Below are 26,724 nucleotides of genomic sequence, written 5' to 3' on the forward strand. Positions count from 1 at the left end.
ATGGAAATGGAAAGTGATTGAAGCAGTTAGTTAATAGATTCACTCACTCACTCACTCACTGACCTTGCAAGTGTGTAAATTGGAAGCAAAGAGTTGTAGTGTGAGTCTAGAAAAGGAAAAGGAAAAGGAATAATAGAGAGGTTGTTGGCAGCAGACAAAGTTGGAGAAACTAAGGTAGCAGTGAAAAGCATCTGATACAAGAAGAGAAAGGAAGACAAAATTAGTATCCAACTTAATTTAGAAAGTTAGAAAAAATGAGTGGAAAAGGTGAGGAAAAATGGTGTAAGAAAATTGTAAGGTTACGAACGGCGGCATTTAGAAAGTCAAAATGAGTAATGGAAAGAAGAAGTGAAACGCCACTAATCCCGAATCCCACATCGCACAACACAACACACAAACTCTCTTCTTCTCTTTTACCCCAAACGCCAACCTTTTCCACACCTTTTTTCTCTTTCTCTATTATTCGGACAAAACCTATCTCTTTCTTTTTTCTTCTTCTTTCTCTCTCTCTCTCTCTCTCTCTCTCTCTCTCTCTCTATCTTTCTCTGTGTCTCCGCCCCTTGATTACGGTCATCATGGAGAGCCTCCCGCTTGACACGGCGGAGAAGATTATTCTGCGGTGGGACTCGACGGCGTCGGAGGACGCCCGCGACAAGATGATATTCTCCGGCGACCGCGACGAGGCGGATCTCTACCTGCAGGCGGTGGACGAAATCCAGAGGTCCCTCTCCTCCGTTTCCGTGTCGGAGAAAGTCAACTCGGCCATCCAGATCGCCATGGCCCGCTTAGAAGACGAGTTCCGCAACATCCTCATCTCCCACACCAACCCCTTCGACCCCACCACCGAAGACGAGGCCTCCCAAACCCTTGACCCTCCTTCTTCCTCCTCTTCTCCCAAACACCCTGACAACGACGAAAACGACGAAGTCAGCCAAACCTCTCTCCTCCGTTTCAACAGCGACGGCGCTGCTTCCTCCGTCACGGGGAGCTACCGCTCCACCAGCAGCATCCGCGAGATCGATCTCATCCCCTGCGACGCCGTCTACGACCTCCGTTGCATCGCCGAACGCATGGTCTCCTCCGGCTACTTGCGCGAGTGCATCCAGGTGTACGGCAGCGTCAGAAAATCCTCCGTCGACGCCAGCTTCCGCAAGCTCGGAATCGAGAAGCTCAGCATCGGCGACGTGCAGCGCCTCCAGTGGGAGCAGCTCGAGAACAAAATCAGACGCTGGATAAGAGCCGCGAAAGTCTGCGTCAGAACGCTCTTTGCCAGTGAGAAGAAGCTCTGCGAGCAAATCTTCGATGGAGTCGGAACCTCCATCGATGACGCTTGCTTCATGGAGACTGTGAAGGGCCCTGCGATTCAGCTCTTCAACTTCGCCGAGGCGATTAGTATTAGCCGGAGGTCGCCGGAGAAGTTGTTCAAGATTCTGGATTTGCACGATGCGTTGACGGAGTTGATGCCGGATATTGATGTCGTGTTTGATTCCAAGTCCTCGGAGTCGATTAGGGTTCAGGCAGCGGAGATTCTGTCGAGGTTGGGGGAGGCTGCGAGGGGGATTCTGTCGGAGTTTGAGAACGCCGTGCTTAAGGAACCCTCTAGGGTTCCTGTTCCTGGTGGAACGATTCACCCTCTGACTCGGTATGTGATGAACTACATAAGTTTGATCTCTGATTACAAGGTTACTTTGAATGAGCTTATAGTGTCTAAGCCATCCACGGGGTCTAGGTATTCGGGTGATCCTGGGATACCCGATTTGGATTTGACTGAGTTTGAGGAGAAGACCCCTTTGGATGTGCACTTGATTTGGATTATTGTGATATTACAATTCAACTTGGATGGGAAGAGTAAGCATTACAAGGATGCGTCTCTGGCTCACTTGTTTGTGATGAACAATGTGCACTACATTGTGCAGAAGGTGAGGGGGAGTCCGGAGTTGAGGGAGATGATTGGGGATGATTATTTGAAGAAGCTCACCGGAAAGTTCCGGCAGGCAGCCACGAGCTACCAGAGGGCAACGTGGGTGAGGGTGTTGTATTGTTTGAGGGATGAGGGGTTGCATGTGAGTGGGGGGTTTTCTTCTGGGGTGTCCAGGAATGCTCTGAGGGAGAGGTTTAAGGCTTTTAATGCCATGTTTGAGGAGGTTCACAGGACTCAGGCGGTTTGGTTGATACCGGATTCGCAGCTCAGGGAGGAGCTGAGGATATCGATATCGGAGAAGCTGATTCCGGCGTATAGGTCGTTTCTTGGGAGGTTCAGGGGCCACATAGAGAGTGGGAGGCATCCGGAGAATTACATCAAGTACACTGTTGAGGACCTGGAGGATGCTGTTTTGGACTTTTTTGAAGGGATTGCTGTTTCCCAGCACTTGAGGAGGAGATCTGAATGATGGAATGGGACTAGTGGAGTGGAGTGATTGAAGTGAACAAGTGAAATGGAGTCTTGCAACTTAGAAGCTAGGACATATTCTTTTAATTTTTTCCCTGGAGCGTTCGGGTAATTGAGTGCTGGCCAATCTGAGGTTGCTCAAGCTCTCGGGTGGGTGCTCCAACAAGATTTATACCATGATGATCCACGATTATCGGGAAACCCTAATCTTGTGTTGAAGATTGGTGTGGCTTGTGAAAAGCCAAGTACCTCCCTCACCCTGAATGCTGCTGCCTGTAAGCACGTTATTTGATTTCTCACCACATTCTAGATTTTGTTATTTGTTTATATTGGAATTTGTTGTACGTGTGTTTTTTTTTTTTATAAATTTTCTCTAAGGTCGAAAAGGGCGGTTACTTTTGTAGCTTCAAATGACTTCTATACAATGTGATAGTTTTGCACTATATGCTTTGTCTTAAATCTTAGTTCTAGATACATTTCGTCTTTAGGCACCTGTATGTATCTTCTGTTTTTTCTATCTAAGAGGTTCATGTGGAAAACAGAAGAGTATTTATGAGATATATCGCACACACATAAAAGACCTTGCTTAATAAAGAATCCTGCCACATTTGGTTACCGAGTAATGTGTATACACAGCTTTATAGCTCTTGATAAGTGCATCTGATACGAACTACTTTGGGTAGGCTGGATTCTTGGACGCCTTATTATTTGTTATTGGATAATCGTTACTGAATTTTCCTTCTTTCTTTCATGGACCACTTAGTTACTAATTACCCACTGTTTACAAGAGTTTAAGTTTTATTGAAAGGTTGCGTTAGGTTCATTCTGAAAGGAGGCCAAGTTTCTGTACTTGAATGTTAACCTTGTAAGCACATTCTTATACCTTTTACCGGAAGTAGGCCACAATTTCTTTTTCGTTTTTGTATTTTTGTTAAGCATTCCGTCCAAGCAGCTTATGTCTTCCTTCCTTCCGCACCAGAAAACTACAAGAATTTGGAAGTTCTTCAGGGGATGGGTTTTGGTAACATAAGCATTTGAATCACCTTCGACCAAGAGTAAGTTTATTTTTACAGTACAGGAAAAGTACAGGAATAAGAAGAATCAATAAACAGGATTTTGTTGAAAACTTGAAATCATGATGGGGGTATTATTTTAGTAAACATTAAATGTTACATTTTGTTACCAGTTGGCATAAAGGAAATGATGTGAGATATAATTTGTTGTTAGAGAGAAGCCAGAAGTTCATGCAGTTCCGTGACCACAAGGCTAAAATTCCTGTGATTGGATCACATAAGTTTTTGTTCCCATCTAATTTTAGCTGTTAGCCATTAACCTACCTTCGTATTCTCCTTAGTTCAATTCAACATCAGGAACAGGAAAAGCTGGATCTATCACTGTTTTGTATTCCATATTTGCGTAAATATGAAGGTGATGCCTGAAAACGAAAGCAACTGGATGTATGTATATACAGTTAGGTAGTTGTAATGTAGATGGGTTTCTATTTCCTGTTTAGTCTTTTCAAAAAAGAATTCACTTATATTTTGAAGTATTACATTTTCTTCCCATTATATTCTCAAATTTATTACTCCTTATCTATTACTAAAATGATAAGTTTTTTTTTAAAAATAAAATTGTTTAAAAAATAATGTTTATTGCTGAAATAATCATTTTGGAATGATAGATAACTCATCGATATCGTTTTAAAGTAAAATCTTCTGTAAGAAGAGCTGAAACAATTAAACGTGAGTGTGTATATATAAAAGGATTAACGAGCTCACAGCATAATCAAATTGGTGACGAACCATTACGTTTGAATTAGCTTGTGTTAAATTATTTTTTAAAAGGTAATGTTTTGTTTATGCACACCTAAGCATGGAGTATGAGAGAAACTGTTCTACACTTCTCTTCTTCCTTATAGGTCAATAATTGAATTCTTTTAGTCCTAAAAGTAAAATTACAACTACAAGTCTGGATTCATCGTAAAAGATAAATAAAGTTTGGATTATTAAATTCGTGTTGATAGCTTTGCATTGATAAATCGTTTTTATTGACCTTTACCAACTCAACTCTATCCTTAAACTTTAGGGAAAGAATATACATACAGAAAAATAAAAAATACATGGATTCAAAATATCATTCATCAAATACGAAATAATAAAATACTGATAGAATGCTATACAGCTGGAAACTAAACTAAAAAAATTCCATCAAGTGTCCCCACATGTATGCATGCATGCACATGGATAATATACATAACATGGCATGATTGGAAAAAGGTTCCTTTGTATTAGTAAAAAGTAACTAAATTATATTCTTGTCCATTGGCATCACAGGAACACACAGGACTCTGTCATGTAATCCAATCTGGTAAGGAAGTATGTCCTGAGAAAAAGGGAGATAAAAGAATTAAAGAAAGAGTCATGGAGCTAATTTTCAAAAGGGGGTACAATAGAAGCAAGAATCATTCATTCTCTCTTGTCTTCTTCTAAATCATCATTTGAATTCCCGTTACTGCTCTGCACTGGTCTAGCATCTGGCACACTTCGAACATCTTTTGAAGAAATAGGTGATGGTTTTATGAGCGTTAAAGTAGTCTCATCCCTATCAAACTCATCGCTCCCATCATCACGGTAAGCGTATCTGTCAACAACAGGAACAATAGTGAGTTACAAATGATGTGCATGGACAGAAATGTTGCTCTAACGCAGACATTAAAGAATGTTGATGATGGAAAAACTTAGAGAGAGGTGGATTTTTTACCGTGTTGCACTTTGAGATGGTGCCCAAAGAATGCAGATAATACACAAGAGAGAGTAAGACAGAACTTGCCAGAATGCTGGGATGATCCATGCATTCCGCCATTGCTCATTGTATACATCATTTGATTTGAAATAAAGCTGAAAGAGAAAGTAGAAAAATAATGAAGACTTGATATATAAAATTGACTGATGAATTAAACCAGTAAATATGCAAATAACATCTATTTTCTAACACATTTCCTGATCTAGTTTTGGTAACAAAATTACAGCTCATTTTAATTTGTTTACAGCATCAGAATTCATTGATTGCATAGATGACCTTGAGTCAACTGTACAATAACTAGGTGTAGTTAACGTGCTAAGCCCAATTGAAATATGTTTCTGCCTGTGAATTACCTCATAACAAATCCAGCCCACAGATACAATCACAGCTGCTGCCAAAGCATTAGTGAACTTCCTGTAAATATCTAATTTTATCATCATCCTTCTGGCCTGTTGCATTTCATAAGCCCAGAAGAGTCAATTTTAGATAGTTATATTAAAAGACATGACAAAGTGAATAAATCAGTCGTCACATTACATGATGCAGCAGCATGGCAAAAGTCTAAGATAATCATCCTAGTTTGTGCACAAAAGCTATAAAACAGAATAGGATTCATGGAATAAGATCATCAGGGTCTGATACTTCAACCTGGGAAAGAATATTTCATTAATTCAATTAAAGAAAAAAAAACTATAATTTGACCATTAATTCTTATTTTTCTACATATATATCATAAAACATAGCCATGAAATATCAAACATGAAAAATACAAAATATTGGCAAACCCGAGGGAGAACTGTGTAATGTCCTCCCCCATGTTACTTGATTACTTCACTCTATATAGCCCATCTGCCCTTATATTCTGATTTATTAGTTAGAAATGTAACAGTACTTTTTTATGGCAATTCACTCCCTGAGTCTCCTCCTGCTAGATAACTCTTTCAATAATACTGTCATGTCATATTTCTACAAAATTTAGAAAGGATATGATACCATAACAGTACTCCTCCTCCCAATTGCCACCCACACAGTGCTTTAAATAAAAATTAAGGAAAACCGTGACTGGCAAGTTTACCGAAGAAAGTGAAAATTTTGCAGCCCTGCAGGTTATGTCCATTTACAAGAAAAGCTACTTTATGTGTGAGACAGAAGAAAAAGCTCACATGATGTTCAAAGAATAAAGAATATTGGGAAAATCTTAGAAGATGAATACCTGAAGCTTATTTAAAGTTGCAGAGAGTGAAGTGAAAATCCAAAGAATGAAGAACACATCCAACACTGCAGCCGGAAGAACTAAGAACAGTTTTGCCTTTCCAGAAAGATCACTTACTGCACCAACATTTTCTACCAACTCAAGAACTTCAGATGCAACAAAGAAGGTTCCTCCAAGCAAAACCACCTTTGATGTAAGCCCTCCAAGGGAAGGTCTCACAACACCATAGCCCATTGAAACCATTAAAATGACCAAACGTGCCACTGTCCGCTTAACAGTCCCAAAGGTGACTGCCCATATGGTTGTCCCAGTTGGCCTGATTCCAGTCTCACTGAATTCAGCATAGTCAAAGTACCACAGAGCCATCTCAAACATGCCTAGGGTTATCACCAGGGTAATGCAGTTCTGCAGGGGAAAAACTTCCCTCCAAAATCTAGCATATTGAGAAAACCAAAATATCCCAAGCAATACATATGCAAAAGACATAAATTGGTAGAAAATTTTCATAGGTGCCATTCTACCAGGCAGATAACCAGAGGGGTTTTTCCATACAGTTTTCCCTTCCACAACCAATTCTTTAAGCCTAGTATCACAATGAATGAAATACAAGTTATACATCCCAGTTTTTGTGATTTGTATAGCTTTCATGGGCAGCACTGCCACTTCATCATCAATTTTAAAAGAGACACCAAAAACTTGAGGCCAATCAGGATTCTCTACAGAAGGGCGGTAAATCACCTGCCCTTCAGCACACACACCGAGTTTTGCTAGATCACCGGTGCAGCAGACAGCCCTTTGACCCCCATAAGCTGAACCACCAATTGTCTCTCTATCTTCAACTTCAAAAAGAACAGCTTGAATCGGCCATGAGCTGAAGTTGGAAAACTCCTTGTTTCTCCGAAATGTAATCCTATCCAATCTGGATTTTTACATTACAACATATAAAACCGAATCAACAAAACATCAACATAACTTTTATGTAAGCTAAAAACTTTTATTATATCTGTTGGCTTGAATTGAGCATAAGGCGTGCTCAATTCAAACATCAGCATAACTAACAACAAAGTACTAAACAAAAACAGTGGTTTTGGGACTCATCCACAAGAGAAACAGTTTTCCAGCTTTTAATCCAACTAGTTGAAATCCTACGATGAGTATCCTAACAAGTTGACTTTTCAAATCTGACAAGTAAAATTACACATTTTACTTACACATTGAAGTTAATTAAAAGCTCACATTTTACTTACACATTCTACCAAGAACCTCACAACCACCACACTGAAAGCTCAATGCAGCAATTCAACAAGCTCCCTAACATTGTCAATTACATTTTTCACACAAAAAACATGCAGCAATTCTGAATCTGGCGGGTTACACTAAACAATGAAGATAAATCTTAAAGAGAAGTGCTTTCACATGGCAAGAAATTGAAGGGAGAAGTGAAATGACCGTATGAAGGATTCAGGATTCGGCGGAGGGTAAGCGTCGGTGAGATTGGGGACGGAAGCGTAAATTCCTTCGCTACCTCCATGGACTACAAAGGCGTTGCCTTTGGCGGCGAATTTCTCCCCTCTGTAGTCGTGAACAGAAGCTTCGGCACAGAGGGACAGCAGAAGCAGAAACGCCAGAACCGAGACCCCACACATTTCACACACACACAGAAACTGGATCTGTAGAGGGAAGAGAGAGAAAAGAGAGAGAAGAAGAAAAAAATGTTGTGTGCTTGAGCTGGAACAATGGTGAGTGAGTGAATTATTAGTTTAACAGAGTCATCAAGAAAAGGTAGATTATTGAATGCAGTTCAGTTTTTATTATTATTTGCTTTTACAATATATAATATAGTGTTTTCTGTAAGAAATTTTATGTGAGAAATATGAGATTAGTGGTATTTTTACTAATTAATTTTTTTGTTGCCAGACACAATTTAATTTCTGTCATTTGTTTTAATTTAATTCAAAGAATCAGTGCTTTATATATATATATATATATATATATATATATATATATATATATATATATATATTAGTCAGCCACTGGATTCTCTCCGCAAATTTCTTGTTTTATAGTGAGTGGTCTTCATAGAGGTGTCGGTGTCTTTATATGAATAGTTAAAAAAATAAAAATAAAATGCATTTTACCAATGGTACTGTCACTGTCAGAATTCAAAATAGATGGCTCACAGAGTCAATATTATTATTATTCTTAAAATTTAGGTTGAAAGTAGTCTTATAATTTTTTATATATTTACTTGTGAGTTATTAGTGGTAAATTTCGAATGGAAAAGTTAGTTTTTTATTTATTTATTAATAGATAGAAATTTTTGTTCATATTGGTAAAAACCAAATGGAACTTTGGAACACCAAAATCATAATGATCAATTTGTTCTTCTTGCATAAGTTGGCATAGAAAAAAAAATGAGATTTTCAAAAAAAAGTATCGAAGGCTTTGTATCATTTCGATTTTCACTAATTTCTTTTTGTTTGACTATTCAGAAGTTTTTGTTTAAAAGTTTAGAAGAAAATTGAGAATGACAAATATCATTATCTTAGGATTATTAAATACTACTCGAGTATGGTTTTGATTTTGATGTTTAAATATGAATTATTGAAGATAGTTGCACTGAAGTAAAAATATTATGAAGTGTACAAGCTCAATCAGTATTTTCTAATACTAAAATTATCAAACTTCTTTATGAATTTTAAATATGACTTTTGAAAAATATTCTAATATTAAAATATTTTCAATGAAAATTGAAAGCAAACTTATAATTATTAGAGTGGCTAGTAACATTTTGGTGAATTAGGCAAAAACTTTTTAAGTGAAAATAAAGTTTTCAAATATGTTTTGACTAAAAAAGTTAGTTTTTTTTAAATGAAACTTCATATTTTGGTATTATTCTGGTTTAGGTATTATTATGCAATTGACATCTCAACAATATTTCATCTAAATTGACACTCCCAAATTATTACATGAAAAAATTATTAAATAAAGAAAAAATATATGTTGGTATGCTAAAATTTTCTTTAGATGGTCAAATATAAATTTCTAAAAACTCAAATAGAAATTCATAAAAAAAACATTACAACTTGAATGAAAGAAAAATGAATAAATAGATCATATTTATTATTATCATGTTGGAAATTAGAAGTTATAATTTTATGTGATATAAACAAAAAGTTAAAGAGTACTTAAGAAAGAGATCAATGTTAAGCATATACAATATTTATTTATTATCAATTTCAGTTTATAAAATAATAATTATCCTAATTTATATAGCCTAAAATAGGAGTCTTAAATCACTTCCCCATTTATAAGCAACCATTGATGGCGGAATGAGGTAATTAGAGAACTTCACAGTGCACCATGGTCACGTTGGATTTAAGGTTGCAAAGCATTGAACTAATAAAACACTAATTTGAAGCCTTTCAACCCAAATCAGAAAGTGGTTACGAATTGAAATCATGCTTATATTAATTGACAAATTTTCAAAAGCAAATGAATGATAGTATTGATTCCTGAGGCTAACATTACAAAACAAAATTCAAGAGTATCCAACCCTCCCATGAAAGGCAAAAATAGCAGAGAAAAAGAAAGCAAAATATGTGAAGAACAGCCGCTATAATATTTGCGGATGGGGAGGTGAAGGATGAACAGGGTTGACTAGTCAAAGTCAAGGAATTCCATCCTTTTCCTCATAGTCCCTTTCAGATCTGAGGCCTCCCTTTCTGCTTTCTGTGCCTACAATGCATAATCAAAGTTCCACTCAAAAATACATAACTTCACAAGGCTACAAAATTGAATTATTGCTTAAATAAATGCAAATACTAGTCAGCAACTATTTCCAAAGCATAACAGAAAACAAATGGACCCAAATATAAAGTTTTAGGATTTTAATCTCATTTGGGTACTATACTGAGTTTATAAATAGATCATCAAACATTTAGGACATCTTTCTGCATAATTACAGTATTGAGATTCCTTTAGTTCATAGAGAATTTTCTCTGACTATAAGCGTACTCTTGTCAGTTAAACTGCAAGCAAACATGAACCTGGTAATAACCAGAACTAAGAAATACTAAAATACATAAAATAGATAAACATGATTTTATCCTTAAGGCTGGCAAAAAGAAACCCAGGACAAGGTTGATTGTGACATGAAAGAGTAATATCTCAATATACAGAAGAAAAAAAATGACAATTTCCAGAACTTTGTTACTAACTTAATGGGCTAGAATTTGGTAGGTAGGTTCATAAGTATTTAGTATAGGCACATTCAAACGAGTACTTAGTCTGTCCACTTTTTCTTGCTCATCATCAACATATTTCGCCATTATTTCCCCAGCACAAAGTTAGTTTCCAAATGATTAGAAGATGTTAGAAACAAAATTTAGGAATATTTTGAATTCATAAGTATGAAAGTATGAAAGCAATGAATTCATGGGCGCATTGACAATGAATGTCCAAGTCACAGCATACTATTATCTTTACAAAAGCAAGGGAGATAAGGAGACAGAAAATACACACAAAGAACATCAAGTAAATAATAAAGAAAAAATTTAAGAATACTTACCCTCTTGATTTCTGCTGTAGAAACACGAGTCATGTGTTCGGGAAGTTCCTCCCTCTCCAAATCCTAAATGTTGAAAGACATGTGATAGTAAATAAGATTGAAAATTAGAAAATATTTTTAGATGCAAAGGGAAACAATTAGTAATCTTACCAGCTCACCAATTAGAACAACATTTTCTCCACGGATCACATAGAGACCCAAAGGGATGTCACAATACAGATCACCAACAATAACCCTCTCACAGGCACCCTCAAGAACAGCATTAGCTGCAATTATTGATGTGAAAATTTACAAAGTCAACCTATTGCGTGTCAAAACTTTTTACATAATTTAAGGTCACGTTGGTACCAAATTGATCAAAGGAGCGCAGCGTCCCCATGAGCTTTCTACCATCTCTCAGTAATACAAGAAGTTTCTCTACAATAACAATTATCGTCAGACTATACAAATAAGTACATAAAAAAAAATCAGCCTCACCTACAAGGAAAACCAAGATTAACTAATCACATTCAGTAGGTTTCTTTGCTTTGGAACAATATCTATCAAAAATCCCTTTCAGAAAGCCTAATATGCTAAATATGTCTAAAGCAATGTGACATCAAAACTATTCAATCACACAAATTAGAATTCAAAAGAAATAGCATTCACATCAATAGGTGACCATAAAATAAAATAGCATATTCTCATACGTTAACTTTTGCATGGGCAACTATTGCTGGAATTAGGAGGTATAACAATTACAGAGGACAAACATATGACAGTTTAATTTGCAGTCCCAGAAATTCCTTCTTCCCTAATGACATTTTGGAAGCATGATTTAAAACAATAGAAGCCCAACCTAAAACTCCCAATGAAAATGGAATCCTCATTTTCCACAAAAATACAAGACAAAGTTGAACACTAAAAAAGAACTTCCTCTCCATAAACTACTCATATCAAACCAAGTCCACAACTTTTTGCCACTAAAAAATTACCCTTTACACATTACACGATGAAAGCAAGAACCAAAAAGAAAAGCTGGGATAACTATCTCAAGAGTGCAATCTTTCACATAAATTATTAAATTTGAAGTGTACATCAACATGAGAGAAAAAAAAAGAAAGAAAGAGGGCTCACTGTCAAGATAGCTAGCAAGTGAAGTAGAAAGGTAAATATCCTCAGGGCCTGCCCAAGACATTTTGCGTTTTCGGTATCTCAAAAATCACCGAATTGCTCCTCACTAACCACAACAATGGCATTGCCAGCGCCAACTCAACTCTCTTCAGTCTTCCGCCCCAATTACTTCAATCTGGATTCACAATTACACAGCCTCAGTTTTAAGATCGAAATCGCTGAAAGAAACCAAAGACCCAAGTATAGAAGTGGAAAGGGAGTTTTTTTGAAAGAAAAGGGGAGAGTTTAATCTTCTAGGGTTTCCAGACTCTGATTTTGTCATAGATTCAGAAGGGTTTATTCAATCAAAAACAGTTCGGCGTTTTCGTTAATTCATTATTGTTGAAATTACGGAAGAAAATATTACTAAAATTTAATTGAAAATGAGTTATTTTCAATAAAAATTATTCTTCTGAAAAATTTAAAAAATAATATAAATTTTTTATAAATTTAATGTTATTACAGAATTAACTCACTTTTCTTTTCTTTAGGTATGAAATTCAAAAATGTGTCTTACATATACCAATATATATAATAATATATTTTATCTTTCTCTACTCTTTTAATAATCAATTCTACTGTTAATTAATCAAAGTAAACCATTCAAAATATACTGTTGCATTCATTTTTCTTATACTACTAGGTAATCATTTCATTAAAAAAATACATTAAATTAGAACTAAAAAAATGATAAAAATAAATTGTATATTTTTAATACAATCAAGTAGTCAAACTCTAAAGAAATATCATTATTTATGATCCAAGATGATACATATTGAAAAATCAAATTACTCTAGATTTGATGAATAGACAAATCGTAGAAATAAAAAATATTGATACATAATAATAATAATAACATTAATAACAAAAATAAAAAATGAAAATGCACAATAATAATAGAAATAAAATATTAAATACGTAATAATAAAAATAAAATACAAATATACATTAAAAACAAAAATAAAAAATGTGAATACACAAGCGAGAGTGTCTACGTTCCTAGTAATATATAAAGAGGATTTTTCATTATAATTTTTTTCTATTTTATTTTTATATTAATATTTTATTTTAATTATTTTGTAATTTTATAATTACTTAAATTTAAAATTTAAAAAATAATATTAAATTTGAAAAAAATTAAATATAATTTATAATTATCTAAGCATATCTGGTGATATATTGTGAAAAATATAACCAACATAATACTTAAATTTACAAATGTAATGTAATATGGTAAATTTACAAATAATAAGTTTATTTTTAAGTTTACAAATGTAATGCAATTTACAAATGTCATGCCAGTAAAAGAACTTTAAAAATGTCATACAATATAATTTTTATCCTTTTTATTTAATTACAGTAAAAAAAAATTAAATAAATTCAAATTTATAACACAATAAACATAATTATATTAAAACATTTATTTGTTTTATATCACTAATTTTTATTTATTATTTACTAATATAAAACTTGGTGACTGTTTTTTTAAACTAATATACTCTCATTTTATTTATCAATTTTAAATTTTTTAAAATATGGACTAGTTTGTTAAACGTGAAGAAACAAATTATTTTTTTATATCTTCATCTTTCTTAAGAATTATAGTTTTTATTTTTCTTATTATTTAGTTTATAATTACTAAATATCACGCAATATATATTTTTATTATTGGTATATAATAGCGATTTAAGTAAAATTTCATAAATATCACGTCAATATAATTTATTTATTTTTATAAAATTAGTAAATTTAAATTTTTGATTTTATTAATATAAATAGTTAAATTGCATGATTTTTACTTAAAAATTTATATAATTTGGATCCTATCTGTCTGAATAAACGACAAATTGTAGGTAAATTAATTGAGAGTATAAATTTATAAATTATTTTAATAAATACGAATATATTATATCCATATATAAAAATATTCCATTTTATAAATAAATTTTAAGAATGATATTATAGTTTTGTTTGATTTTGAAAACTACTTTTCCAAAACAAAATTATATAAATAAATATATATAAATTATTCAGTTTTTTTTTTGTTTCTCCTACTGAAAATTTGAGGCTCACAAAACAACTTTCTATTTTTTCTTCTTCCACTTTCATTATGCTTATTTGACATTAATATATATAAAAAAGTAACTTTTATTTTTATAATTAAATATCTTATTTGGGATTTTGAGTTTTATTTTTTATATCATATCTGCATATTCTAATACAAACATCTTATAAAATTGAAGACTTATGAAGTCATATATGTATATGCAGGTATATTTGCTATATGTACGTATACATACTCTAAATTTATAATTATTCCAATAAAAAATTCTTATCAAAATTCAAGACTTTAGAGATCATAAATCCATTTTATTCTAAATGACTTTCAACGTGTTACATTATTTTTAAACCATTCTTAATGTTGTAACTAATGATTGTAAATGTATTTTTATATTTTAATTGTAATATGCATCCTCTCATTAGAGGAACCAATATTAATAGAATGTTTTTGAAAGCAAATGAATGATAGTATTGATTCCTGAGGCTAATATTACAAAACAAATTCAAGAGTATTCAACCCTCCCATGAAAGGCAACAATAGCAGAGAAAAAGAAAGCAAAATATGTGAAGAACAGCCGCTATAATATTTGCGGATGGAAAGGTGAAGGATGAATAAGGGTTGACTAATCAAAGTCAAGGAATTCCATTCTTTTCCTCATAGTCCCTTTCAGATCTGAGGCCTCCCTTTCAGCTTTCTGTGCCTACAAAGCATAATCAAAGTTCCATTAAAAAATACAGCACTTCACAAGAGTCTGCTATTATAGGACTACATCAGCAACTATTTCCAAAGCATAACAGAAAACCAAATGACCTATCTATATACAAATTAAGTCAAGAATCTGCTATGTTTCTACGTACTGATAGTTTTTGGATTTTAATTTGAAACTATTTTGTTACTTAGAGATTTGTATATTATAAGGGTGTCTGTTATGATGGGTTTCTAAATAGACAATCAAATATTTAAGGCATTTTTCTGCATAATCACAATATTGAGATTTCCTTTTCTTCCTATGAGAGTACTACTATTTATCAGATAAACTGCAAACTATGAAGCTGATTACTAATAATCAGAACAAATAAACATTACAATAGATACAATAGCTAAGCTAAATACCAGCGTATCATTGTGATCAGTTTCAAAATTAGACCCAGGACAAGGAATATGACATGATAGAGAAGAGTATGGGTGGGCCTATCTCAATCGCTATAATGCCACAACCATCTACAGAAAGAAAACATTTTCAAGGATGACTTTACCGACACAATAAGCTAGAATTTGGTAGGTAGAGTACATGAATATTTATTATAGACCCATCCACTTATCCCTTAATCTGTCCATTTTTCTTGCTCATCATAGTATAATTTGGCATTATTTTCCCAGCCAAGGTTACTGACCAAATGATTGAGAGATATCAGAAACAAAATACATCATCTGATTCCACTCCACATGCTTTATTTATTCAAGACGCAATGAAGGTTAAAGAAGAGAAGTAGGAAAGCAATGAATTTGAAGGGTAGTCACAACTTTGTATTATGTTTACTAAAATGGGGGATAAGGAGATAGAAAAATACACATAAAGAGCATGAATTAAAAAAAGAAACGATTTTTGAATATCTACCCTCTTGATTTCTGCTGTAGAAACACGAGTCATGTGTTCAGGAAGTTCCTCCCTCTCCAAGTCCTAAAAGTTGAAAGATATGTGATTGCAAATAAGATTGATTAATGGAAAATACTCAGATGCAAAGGGAAATAGTTAGTAATCTTACCAGCTCACCAATCAGAACAACATTTTCCCCACGGATCACATAGAGACCCAAAGGGATGTCACAATACAGCTCACCAACAATAACCCTCTCACAGGCACCCTCAAGAACTGCATTAGCTGCATATTATTGAGGAGACATTTTAGAAAGTCAACTTATTGCATGTCAAAACTTTACACAATTTAAGGAGAAGTTGGTACCAAATTGATCAAAAGAGCGAAGTGTCCCCATGAGTTTTCTACCATCTCTCAGCAATACAAGAAGTTTCTCTACAACAAAAATTAGTGTGAGGCCACAAAAGTTTATGAGAAATACAAATCAGTGTCACCTCCAAAGAAAACTCAAATTAATTTACTAACACCCAACAGGTTTTCACTGATTTTGAACACTTTCTCAGAATCAGAAAGACTGGTAACATCAAAACTACTCAGACACAAATTACAATTCAAAAGCAATATCATTTCCATCTAGAGTTCACCACAACAGCATACTCTTATGCCTTCAGTTTTACAGAAACGACTATAGTTTTCAAGCATTTAGAGGTATAGAATAGACTTGTAGAGGAAAGTTTTAGGTCCTGGGTAATTTGCAACACTAACATATAAATGCTCCGTATATTATCTCATACAATTGTATTATATCACATATAATCATGGCTATATATTTTCATGTTCCACGGTTCCCCGCTCTCTACAGTTACTAGATTATTTACACAAGAAGATTTTGGACATCAAGCCCTTCTTAATATATTTACACTAGAGGCTCTTGGATATCTAATTACACGAGAGGATCTTGAAAATTGAATCACCAGAGGATATCTAACCAAGTCCACAACATTTTGGCATTGAAAATTACCCTTTAAACACTAGACAATGAAATCAAGTGCCCAATCTTTCATATAAACAAGAAAATTTGAAGTGTATACCAATATGAGATAAAGAGAAAGAGAGAGTGCTCACTGTCAAGATAGCTGGCAAGTGAAGTGGAAAGGTAAATATCCTCAGGGCCTGCCCAAGACATTATGTATTTTCGGTATCACAAAAATCACCGAAAAATTTCTCACTGACATTCGGTATCACACCAATGGCATTGCCAGTGCCAACGCAACTACCCTACTTCACCCCAACTAACTTCAATCTGAATTCCGAATACCACAGCCTCAGGTTTAAGATCGAAATTGCGAAAAGGAAGAAACCCCCAGAAATCAAATCGCAGTAGAAGAGTGGAAAGTGAGAATCTTTGATAGAGATTTTGAGAGAAAGAAAAGGGGAAGAGATTAATTTTCTAGGGTTTGGAGAGTGGGATTTGGGATAGATCCAGAAGAAGGTGATATATTAATCTTTTCAAAGTTTAGAAGGCATGAGTGTAAGAGTTTTTATATGCTCCATCTAAATATTTCAAAATATATAAACCTATCATATGACAACTTATAATTATATAATAATATTAAAATTAAATATTTATACGAAACTTTTATTTTTTCTTCCATTTTTATTATGTTTTTTTTATATTTATTTCATGTTGTAATTCGATTTTTTTTCTTATGAAAATTAAATAAATTATAATACTTAGTAATCGTGATAGTTATTTTACTTTTTTTAATCTTGATAAAAATACGCAAATAAAAAAATAATAAATAAAATTTGTAATTTTTTAAAATTAAAAAAATTAATTAACGAAAATATTTGTTAACAATAATTTTATTTCTTTCCGATAAAATGCACATCCCAATATTAATCGTCATCTTTATTTGATTTTCTCTTTACAAATTAATAAAATATTTTGTTTTCTTTAAATCATGTATATATATAGATATAGAGAGATAATTTGATATTTAAAATATACAAATACATAGATCTAATTTTTTAAAAATAAATTTAAATAGATATATAATAATAGTAAAAATAAAAAATACGGATAAACATGAATAAACATTTAAAATGAATTAAAAATTTATACTTATAATCTATGAAGCTCGGACATAATCTTAAATGGTTTTTGCTCCAAAAAATAATCTGGAACATACCTATACACATAAATCTCTATTATCAACTTATATAATTCATAATTATATAATATATAGATATATAGATCCGTTCCTCGTGTCCTACATTTTAAAGATTTTACGTATCTCTGTGTCTGTGTCGTATCAGTATGTATCTGTGCTTACTACATAGTTTATAAAATGACATTGTTTATTCAAATTTTAGTTTTAAATATATATATATAATAAAAATAAAAGATTATTTTAAACCTATTTAATTAAATATATATATATATAAGTAATAAAAGATTAATACAAATAGTAAGATATTATTTAATTTGATTAAATTTTGTATTTTATTTTTTTCACATTAAATATAATTAAATAACAAAATAAAAAATTTACATAACATTTGTAAATTTATGATATATAATTATTATGTTTCTTTAAAAAATATATAACTAGACACACTTAAATAATTTATAATTTATTATGTATCTTTTCATTTATGGTCATAATTACATTGTTAATATAAATATGTTAATAATAATATTGTTTATTTAAATTTTAATATTAAACATAAGTAATAAAAAAATTTGGATATACGTTGCGTCTGTATATCCGTTAGTAATAAATAAATTCCATACGTAAATAGATAAAAATTATACGGATTAATTGAATTAAAGAAAAAATATTAATTAAAATTTGAGAGTTAAAGGCCAAAAATAAAACATTGAAATAAATAACACAGATCTTACTTTAGAAAATAAAGGATAAGAGTTAGATCCAACACTAATAAACCCCGATCTAAGTTTTTTATTAGTTTAAATAAATATTAATTTTTATCTTACTTATTTTCGTATAAATTTTTTGTTCTCAAACAGAATACATACAAATCTTTTAGCAATCTTTGTTACTTTTTCTATGTATAAATGATTATTTACCCACTTGTATATCTTGAAAGCATTACGACACTATCTTTAAATATAGTTTGAACAAAACCATTTTCTTTTAAATGTGTAAGTCGAAAATGACATATTATTAGAAAAATATCTGTGTGTGTAAAAGTTTCAGAAATATTACTAATATGGTTAACATGAATAAACTTGTAAAAGTACTAGCTAATTGTATCATAGATTAAGAATGAATTTTAATAATACTTGTTTTATTAAACTTTACTAGGTTATTAAGAATGAAATATAATCTCATGTTGAGATAAATAAATATAACAATATTTAAACTTTTCTTATTTTTATGATTAACTTGAAGAAACTAGTAAAAGTAATATTTTATCTCTAAATTAGGAATAACCTTTAATAATATTTGTTTTAGGTAGACTTTATTAGGTTTTCAATAACTAAATATAATTTCATGTTAAAACGAATAAATATAATCTTTTTTTAATCTTTTTTCATTTTTTTTGTCCTTGGAATTAACTTTAATTTTTTTAATCTTTGAAACGGACCTCAATTTATGTTTTTTTTTTATATTTGTGAAAAGTATCATATTAAAACATTATCATCTATCGTTGCTTTTATCATCTATTCATATATTAAAATTATACCTTTGTTATTAAGAATTACACACTACACTTTTTTTTCGTTGCAAAAAAAAGTTTTTAAAATCCTTAAAAACACAAAACCTCTTTCTTGTGTTTTCCCTCTTTTACAATAAAAATTGTATTTTAACATTTTTTCCACTCCACTAATATATATATATATATATAAAATAAATAAGATATTACTTATTCATATTTCTATGTGAATTTAATTGGCATGTATTGTTTATATAAAAGTTTTTATGTTAAAAATATAAAATAATTAAAGTATCTTAGATTTTTTTTGTTATTAATTTTTTTTCTTTTAAACATTTATCACTATAAAAACTAACTAATTTTAGTTAAGAGTATTTAGTTTTAAAAAATGCTGCATATGTTTAAAATAAACAAATTAAACTAACACATAAAAACATAAACATGTTCACTTTATTAAAAAAAAATTATTTTTATGATTGAATATGTTTGATTAGAAGTTTAATGGCTGTTTGAGGAAGTATTCCAAAAGATGGAGGTTGAAGAAAATGAAGAAACAAGTAATAATAAAAAGTTTTATTCATTAACTTGGGAGATGTTACAAAAGAAGAAGGGGAGGAGGTGACAAAGTGGAGTAAAAAAAGGGATGAGAAGTGTGTAGAGCATTCAAATCCATTCTATCATTTTCCACAACATGGCTTGTTCTGCATTTGCAGACACAACCATGAAAAAATAACTTGATCCACTATTAACAACACACACATTCTCCTCTCTACCATGCACCATCTACATATCACACATAATCTTCATTTCAAAAAATCTCATCTCCACTCCATATCCTCCATCATCATATACATATACTTCTCTCCCTTTTTCATTCAATCTGTGGTCAAAAACACAAAAAATGTTGTCAACTAAGTGTTATGAAATGTACACACACACCACTGTACTACTTGTATTATACATGAATTGATGTTTACCTGAACAGCTACTAATATAACTAGTAAAAATAGAAGCAGATTTATATCTCCAGCACAATATCTGCAAGAAAGAAAAGAACATTATTATTATTCATGGAAACTTAAGTCAGGGACATTATTCAGCAGATTATATGGCAAAATGCAACTTACATTCTGAATCAGTCTTGACCCATTTACAGCCATCACCAGTTTTCTCATCTGATTCATCATCACTCCTCTTCCTTGTCATCTTCTTGTCCTCTATGCACTTTGTCATCAAAGATGTCCGAGAAGAATTTTGGGTGTAGATTTTCTTGTGAAGCATTGTCCTCAAAAGCTGTATATTTTATCACAGGTGAGTAAAAAAACTAAAGCATTGGAATAGCACCTAGTTTAATTAGAAATCAGTCTAAGATCTGAGGCCACCATTTGTTTATAATTCCAATCAATTTCTATGTGACACATAACAAGGTTGATAAACTTGATTATGATGATACGAGACCATGTAATAATGTCTCCACCTAATTAGGCCAGTGAAAGATTATCAACAAAAGAAAGGATTACCTTCTCCATTCTTGACTCTTGAAGGGTATCTCTAAGGCTAGGCGTTGGAGCAAATCCACTTCTACAAACAAATATCTTCTTCAGAAGGAAAGAAATAGATTTCTTCCCAATTGTTTTCTTTCTGTTATGTGCACAAATGTCTTTGCATTTGTCAATTATCACACTCAATGTCTTCTCAATATCTTCTTCTTTATCATCTGATTCACTGCATAGGGCATTGCTGATTCTCCTATCAACCTCCAAGCTTGAAGGGCAGTTAAGAAATCTGTCCAGAGGAAGCTCAGAAATTTCCTTTTCCACATTTGGTTTTCGTCTCAGGAGTTTGGTTAGTTCCTTCTGTAGATTCCCAATTTCTTCAGGAGTGAAGTCTGCTATTTCCTCTGACGAGGATGGATCCTCTTGTGCATTTTGGTCATCTGAGTTTTCTTTGATTTCACTGTTATTTCCAAATGTTCCAATTGCTAGTAAACCATGAGGCCAATCGCTGAATTCCTCTCGAGGTTCTTGTTTTGCATGATCTGTGCACAAAACCAAAAGAAACCATTATTTTAAGATTCCCAAGAAAACGATTAATGTCATTTTACTGAAACTACTCTTAACTAAGTTTTCCTTGGATCAAGTTACAACTATACTAGGATGCCAAGTTAGAACTGTTAAGTTATTCTTCAATCTTAAAGATATAAATAATTGTTAAATATACACAAAAAAAACCATTTTAAAGTGCCTAGTATTCCTATGCACGAGCGCCTTTGACATAAATAACGTTATCTTGTACATAGTCTTTTGTTTGATTGGAAATGAAACTTGAGAGACAGAGAGAGAGAAAGAGAAATATGAAAATATATTGAACATACAAACTTGTCTTCTCCCTGTCTTCCTCTGTATGTTTCGAATCAAGTCACCCTTCCTTCACATAGAAGCAAGTGTGTTTTTAAGTGTATCGGACAACGACTGAATTCTTACATCCTATTGGTGCTACAAACCTCATGCATTGACGCAAGGAAAATCTAACTATCTGAATAGTAACAAAAACTTACATGTAGCAGTTGTGTGTGTGTTTGGTTTTCTGTTGTCTTGTTTTCCACCAAGTTTATTTTGCATCCAGCTGAGGAACTGCAAGTGACAAAAACATTCAGATCATACAACATCAACATTTCCATAACACTAAACATAACCAATCTCACACAGTGGCAACACAAGAAGGAGACTCACCTTCATTGTGGGAGGACTAAGGGTAAGAGTAAGGGTGAGGGTAAGGGTAAGGTTAAGGGTAATGGTAATGGTAAGGTTATGGGGATGAATGAAGTTAGAGTGCATAAGCTGAAAGTACTAGCTAGGTAGCAATAAATATATATAATGTGAGGAGAAAAGGTGGTAATGATGGTTGGATGATACTGACAATGAGAGAGAGAGAGAGCTAGGTGCCAGGTGTTTTAATGGTAATGGATTCACTTTTTAAGCAGTAACCATTAAAGTTGCTTGAGAGCAGGTCTTGAAAACCAATGAGGGTTGAGCATTGGGATTAGAAAAGTAGCTATGATGAGATTTTGGTGAATTTCATGGCTTAATTGGGTGTAGCCTGATTTTTTTTTTTCTTTTGCATCAAGTCCCTGAACTTGACTTAACTCACTTGCTGTCTCACCACTATTTCCTTCCCAATACGTGTCTCTCTTTCTGACCAAATACTTCCCCTCATTGGTTCATTCCATTGTTAAATTATATTATCACTACTATTTAGTTTATTGTTTTATACCCTTTATATTTATACCAGAAAAGACATTCTCTCTTGTATATTCTTTTTATTACTACTACTACTACTTCGGAATTCGTTTGAGTTCTCTTCCTCCATAAAAAACACATGGTTTTGAATATTTTTGCCGGTTATTACTCTGACTAGGATATGGCGTGTCATGGTGTTAACCATCAGATCAAATAAATGCACTTTATAGGTTTGAGAGTGTGAAAGGCAGATCTAATCTCTACACAATCTTAAGAGCAGATTCATGAGGACACATAAGCAGAGCATTTAAATGCTTAAGCATATTATGAAGTGCAATATGTGAAAGGTACCCTTCATTGAGGATTAAAAGGGTCTTGTGGTGTTAAAATAGTGTTAAAGAAACATATATCAATATCAGCAAAATATATATATGGAATTTGTAGCTTAGTACAATTATATAGGTTTTTAAATTCCACTAGACTAGAATGGCACTTAATTTTTGTGCCAAGAAGCTACAATTGCGCAAATAGTCGTGTCGATCTGGTTGCATATCACAAATGCACAAGCAAAGCATTATATATGGTAAAATTTGTGCCTCAGCCAAATCTGAAAATTTCCCATAATAGATATTTTGCCAACTAGAAATGCAAGGGCATGTGTCTTGGAACTTGAAAGATGAAGAGTGTGTATATTTTCTTTAGCAGTTCACTATTGTGCTTTGTGACTGGTCAGGATAAAAACAAAAGGAAAAAGACTATTGTAGTTTTGTTGATGAAATGAGTGTAGGAACTTGTGGCACACATGGACAGTTGATTCAATCTTAGTGGAAACGAGGCATGGGCAGCCAAGAAAAACAACTCAGACTGAGGAAGACCACCAACATTTGCATGGGAATGTCTCACACTCACCAGACCAATTCCTGGATTTTCACCTGCCCCAATTAACTTCTGCTAGAGCCTACAACCCTAAACTAGTTCTTTTAGCTTTAGCACATTGAATGCATAACCAGAATTACAAGATTGGAAGTAATGTACAACATCGATGGTTCCAAAGATATGGACCTGTGACATATGTGAAAAGTGCTATAATATTCCTTCAGACAGTCACAGCATAGTCACACCTTGTCCATGTTAAGCAACAACACTGCTTCCTTTTACTTGCATATGTATCTATCTGCACTTTTCTGCTCCTGTTTTTTTCTCATATGATTCCTTCTTAAAACTCAGCTCCTCTTCTGTGTGCACAGTATTAATCTTACACTTTGTTAGAACAATTAAGTCTACATGTAATTGAAAAGCACGTTTTAGAATCTCAAAGATCCTCCAAACCCACAACATTAAATGTTCATTTTGCTTGTTAACCAAATCAACACACCCACTAACAAGTCTAATATATTTTTTTTCATCATATATTAACAGACTCATGATTTTTCCTTTAATCAATATGAAATATACCTTACAGATTCTGTTGTGTAAAAACAGCATTATCCTTTGGACATATATGGTTTAACTTTAGTTACTGGAGGAAAACTTTTTGTTGAACTTATTCAGGAACACTGCCAAATATTATTAACGACAGAGGGAAGGTTTTGAAGCTGCTGATAAGACAAGCACTAGAAAGTGTCCTCATAACAGCACACATAACATAATAGTTTTTGTTGAGCAATTTAATTGCCATATCACAAATCTTTAAGCAGTTGAAGAAGCTTAGCATTTTGAGATTATGGTTTGAAATTAGCGTAATAATAAAGATAAGTGAGATTATATATAGATAAGTGATAATAGAATGGATTGTGCGTAATAATTTGTGCATGGCAGCACCACCCTGGCATCGCGGCTGAACGCTATTCCCATCAGCTTGTGTCGGATGAACACGTGTACAAATGGGGTCAGGTTGACTTCTCGTACTTTCCTTTTCCTCGTATCATTCAACAATTATTTGTCCCTTCTTCTCAAACTAAATACTTAACACACATTAATTCTACTCTAATTACACTATAAAATAACACTTTCCCTGCACCAGTTTGAATTTTCTAAGTTACTGCTAAATCAGTTTGGAATTAACATGCACCAGTAAATTTCATTCATTCTGTTTAAACATCTTTTTCCTTCTATTCACCTTACTTAAACATGAGATTTTACTCTGAAATTCTGAACTAAGTTCTAACAAAAGTAACACATTTTGGAAAAAGATGCTGGTTTGTAAAAGTAAACTTTTTACAAATTATAATAAGCTTTGCCATGAGAATGTATTTGTGAGTACATAAGACTATGGTAAATGAAAGTTTCACGGTTCATTTCGATTTAATTAACGTTGATATGTTGAAAATCGTGGACTAGAGTATATTTAAAAAAAAATATTTTACTGAAATAAAACAATTTTAAAATTATATTGATCACAGTTGTAAACTTATATTTAACTTTTAGTGTGTAGTTGTTAAACTAACAATTTTTATTTAATTATTTTTTATGATAAAAAATATTGTTAAGGTGATGGATACACCGATAAATTTATAGTATAATTCGTTGAATAACTTAATTTCAATACTTAAAAATATAAGATTTAATAATTTAATAATTTTATCATATTTTTTATATGATATTTATATATCTTATTATTAATTTAAGAGATAATGTTAGTAAAACTTATATAAAAATATCTTTATAATATAAATATTCATTTCAATTTACACCCCTTTTATAGTTTATTTGGATTATCATTTTTCAAACATATTTTTAGAATCTTCCATTTATTTCACATTTTTTTAAGGTTTTGGTTATTACAAATAAAGATGATGAGAATATAAATTATGTGGTTGATATCAATAAAATAATTATTTACTATTCAAGTTGATATGAGAGTTATTTTATCTTTGTTGAGATTTGAGTGTACTGTGTCACTTGCTATTAATATAACATATAAGATATAAGATTACCAAAATCTCTATAAGAACAACTCCACAATAAGTATTCAATTCATACTCACTCTTTTAATTTTTTACATTATGCTCTTATTAATTCATTCATTATTATCATCCATAACTTGGCTAACAAATATTTGAGATCTTATTTTATTAACTTGTTTGGCCAAAGACACTTAATTTTCGTGTAAAAATATTAAGTAAATGAATTAAAAAGGATTAAAATAATTAGAAAAACTTGAGACTTTTATTTCATTGATATTAATTTTATTGCATAAAAAAATTTAATTCCTTAATAGATTGAGTTTGCTGAGCTACCGAACAATTTTTTTCTATGTTTTTAGCATCATTATTTTTATTTTTTTTTATCCAAAGTCCCTTTATTAACCTCACGTGAATAGTAGGTTGTACCTTTAACATTACACATATTGTTAGTCCTAAGAACAATAATTTGTGGAGTAAAGTTTTTGAAGGGTCTACTTTTTTTATATTGCAAAAAATTTAATCATTATGTACAAACTTGAAGGGTCTACTTTTTGAAGGGTCTCTTTATTTATATATATATATTTTTTGCTGATTAAAAAAGTTACATATACGGTTAATATGATTCTTATGTTGTTCAATGTCAATTACATTTTTTTCATTAATTGAATGGCACTAAAAACAACAAAAACTAGTTTTAATTCTTTTCTCCACCAAACCCTTTATTACACAATTAAATAAGTATAATATTTGTAAAATAACATAAAACTTTAGATAAAGTAAAATTGTAAGAAAAAAAATAGATGAACAAAAAACACACAAAAAGAAAGATACTCTAAACTCAAAGATATTTTGATTAAAAATAACCTATAGAGTATAAATGAAGAGATAAAAGACAGCGACAAAATCACTTCAAATTCTTCAATCTCTCGCACTACTACATGACTATCCATGTCTACTCCAAGGTCCTCGCAAAACTAAAATCCTCTTCAATAAATTCAAATTTATTAAGAGTTTAAAACTTATTTAAGTCAATAAATAATTATAAAAAATTCAATTAATTTAAAATTATATATCAGAAAAAGTGAGTGTTTACCAATGATAAATTTTTAT

The 26,724-nt window shown here is 31.9% G+C and overlaps 5 protein-coding genes across 5 annotated transcripts; 1 reads left to right on the top strand and 4 right to left on the bottom strand.

Moving 5' to 3' along the window:
* Positions 1 to 350: 350 nt before the first annotated feature.
* On the top strand, positions 351 to 2,832 carry LOC137819578 (exocyst complex component EXO70A1-like). The gene has a single exon (XM_068623472.1). It carries the CDS (start codon positions 576 to 578, stop codon positions 2,388 to 2,390), a length of 1,815 nt encoding a protein of 604 aa, XP_068479573.1. The 5' UTR covers positions 351 to 575; the 3' UTR covers positions 2,391 to 2,832.
* A 1,823-nt stretch (positions 2,833 to 4,655) lies between these two features.
* Positions 4,656 to 8,344, bottom strand: LOC137819579 (uncharacterized). Its single transcript, XM_068623473.1, has 5 exons — positions 7,854 to 8,344; positions 6,405 to 7,323; positions 5,545 to 5,640; positions 5,150 to 5,286; positions 4,656 to 5,029 (listed from the first exon to the last, which is right to left on the bottom strand). The coding sequence occupies exons 1-5, from the start codon at positions 8,048 to 8,050 to the stop codon at positions 4,855 to 4,857; spliced, it is 1,524 nt and encodes a 507-aa protein (XP_068479574.1). The 5' UTR covers positions 8,051 to 8,344; the 3' UTR covers positions 4,656 to 4,854.
* A 1,505-nt stretch (positions 8,345 to 9,849) lies between these two features.
* Positions 9,850 to 12,464, bottom strand: LOC137818448 (sm-like protein LSM1B). Its single transcript, XM_068621889.1, has 5 exons — positions 12,091 to 12,464; positions 11,323 to 11,391; positions 11,125 to 11,240; positions 10,975 to 11,037; positions 9,850 to 10,142 (listed from the first exon to the last, which is right to left on the bottom strand). The coding sequence occupies exons 1-5, from the start codon at positions 12,149 to 12,151 to the stop codon at positions 10,065 to 10,067; spliced, it is 387 nt and encodes a 128-aa protein (XP_068477990.1). The 5' UTR covers positions 12,152 to 12,464; the 3' UTR covers positions 9,850 to 10,064.
* A 2,168-nt stretch (positions 12,465 to 14,632) lies between these two features.
* LOC137818449 (sm-like protein LSM1B) lies at positions 14,633 to 17,350 on the bottom strand. The gene is made up of 5 exons (XM_068621890.1): positions 16,911 to 17,350; positions 16,152 to 16,220; positions 15,955 to 16,070; positions 15,807 to 15,869; positions 14,633 to 14,888 (listed from the first exon to the last, which is right to left on the bottom strand). Exons 1-5 carry the CDS (start codon positions 16,969 to 16,971, stop codon positions 14,811 to 14,813), a joined length of 387 nt encoding a protein of 128 aa, XP_068477991.1. The 5' UTR covers positions 16,972 to 17,350; the 3' UTR covers positions 14,633 to 14,810.
* A 2,776-nt stretch (positions 17,351 to 20,126) lies between these two features.
* On the bottom strand, positions 20,127 to 22,389 carry LOC137818734 (protein NEGATIVE GRAVITROPIC RESPONSE OF ROOTS-like). The gene is made up of 6 exons (XM_068622313.1): positions 22,202 to 22,389; positions 22,027 to 22,102; positions 20,990 to 21,507; positions 20,597 to 20,762; positions 20,447 to 20,507; positions 20,127 to 20,349 (listed from the first exon to the last, which is right to left on the bottom strand). Exons 1-5 carry the CDS (start codon positions 22,304 to 22,306, stop codon positions 20,488 to 20,490), a joined length of 885 nt encoding a protein of 294 aa, XP_068478414.1. The 5' UTR covers positions 22,307 to 22,389; the 3' UTR covers positions 20,127 to 20,349; positions 20,447 to 20,487.
* Positions 22,390 to 26,724: the final 4,335 nt, after the last annotated feature.

This window comes from Phaseolus vulgaris, chromosome 10 (assembly GCF_000499845.2).
Source record: "Phaseolus vulgaris cultivar G19833 chromosome 10, P. vulgaris v2.0, whole genome shotgun sequence".
Classification (NCBI taxonomy): domain Eukaryota; kingdom Viridiplantae; phylum Streptophyta; class Magnoliopsida; order Fabales; family Fabaceae; genus Phaseolus; species Phaseolus vulgaris.

Coding starts and splice junctions, on each gene's coding strand:
- LOC137818449 (XM_068621890.1), bottom strand. CDS start 16,971: ATGTCTTGGGCAGGCCCTGAGGATATTTACCTTTCCACTTCACTTGCC. Junction 16,221..16,910: donor ACTTGCCAGCTATCTTGACA/GTGAGCACTCTC, acceptor TTTTTGTTGTAG/AGAAACTTCTTGTATTGCTG. Junction 15,870..15,954: donor TTGTTCTGATTGGTGAGCTG/GTAAGATTACTA, acceptor TTCAACTTTTAG/GACTTGGAGAGGGAGGAACT.
- LOC137819578 (XM_068623472.1), top strand. CDS start 576: ATGGAGAGCCTCCCGCTTGACACGGCGGAGAAGATTATTCTGCGGTGG.
- LOC137818734 (XM_068622313.1), bottom strand. CDS start 22,306: ATGCACTCTAACTTCATTCATCCCCATAACCTTACCATTACCATTACC. Junction 22,103..22,201: donor TTAGTCCTCCCACAATGAAG/GTGAGTCTCCTT, acceptor TGTCACTTGCAG/TTCCTCAGCTGGATGCAAAA. Junction 20,508..20,596: donor GGTCAAGACTGATTCAGAAT/GTAAGTTGCATT, acceptor TCTTTCTTGCAG/ATATTGTGCTGGAGATATAA.
- LOC137819579 (XM_068623473.1), bottom strand. CDS start 8,050: ATGTGTGGGGTCTCGGTTCTGGCGTTTCTGCTTCTGCTGTCCCTCTGT. Junction 5,641..6,404: donor CAACTTTAAATAAGCTTCAG/GTATTCATCTTC, acceptor GAAATGCAACAG/GCCAGAAGGATGATGATAAA. Junction 5,287..5,544: donor TGGGCTGGATTTGTTATGAG/GTAATTCACAGG, acceptor TTTCTCTTTCAG/CTTTATTTCAAATCAAATGA.
- LOC137818448 (XM_068621889.1), bottom strand. CDS start 12,151: ATGTCTTGGGCAGGCCCTGAGGATATTTACCTTTCTACTTCACTTGCT. Junction 11,392..12,090: donor ACTTGCTAGCTATCTTGACA/GTGAGCCCTCTT, acceptor TTGTTATTGTAG/AGAAACTTCTTGTATTACTG. Junction 10,143..10,974: donor CTACAGCAGAAATCAAGAGG/GTAAGTATTCTT, acceptor TATGCATTGTAG/GCACAGAAAGCAGAAAGGGA.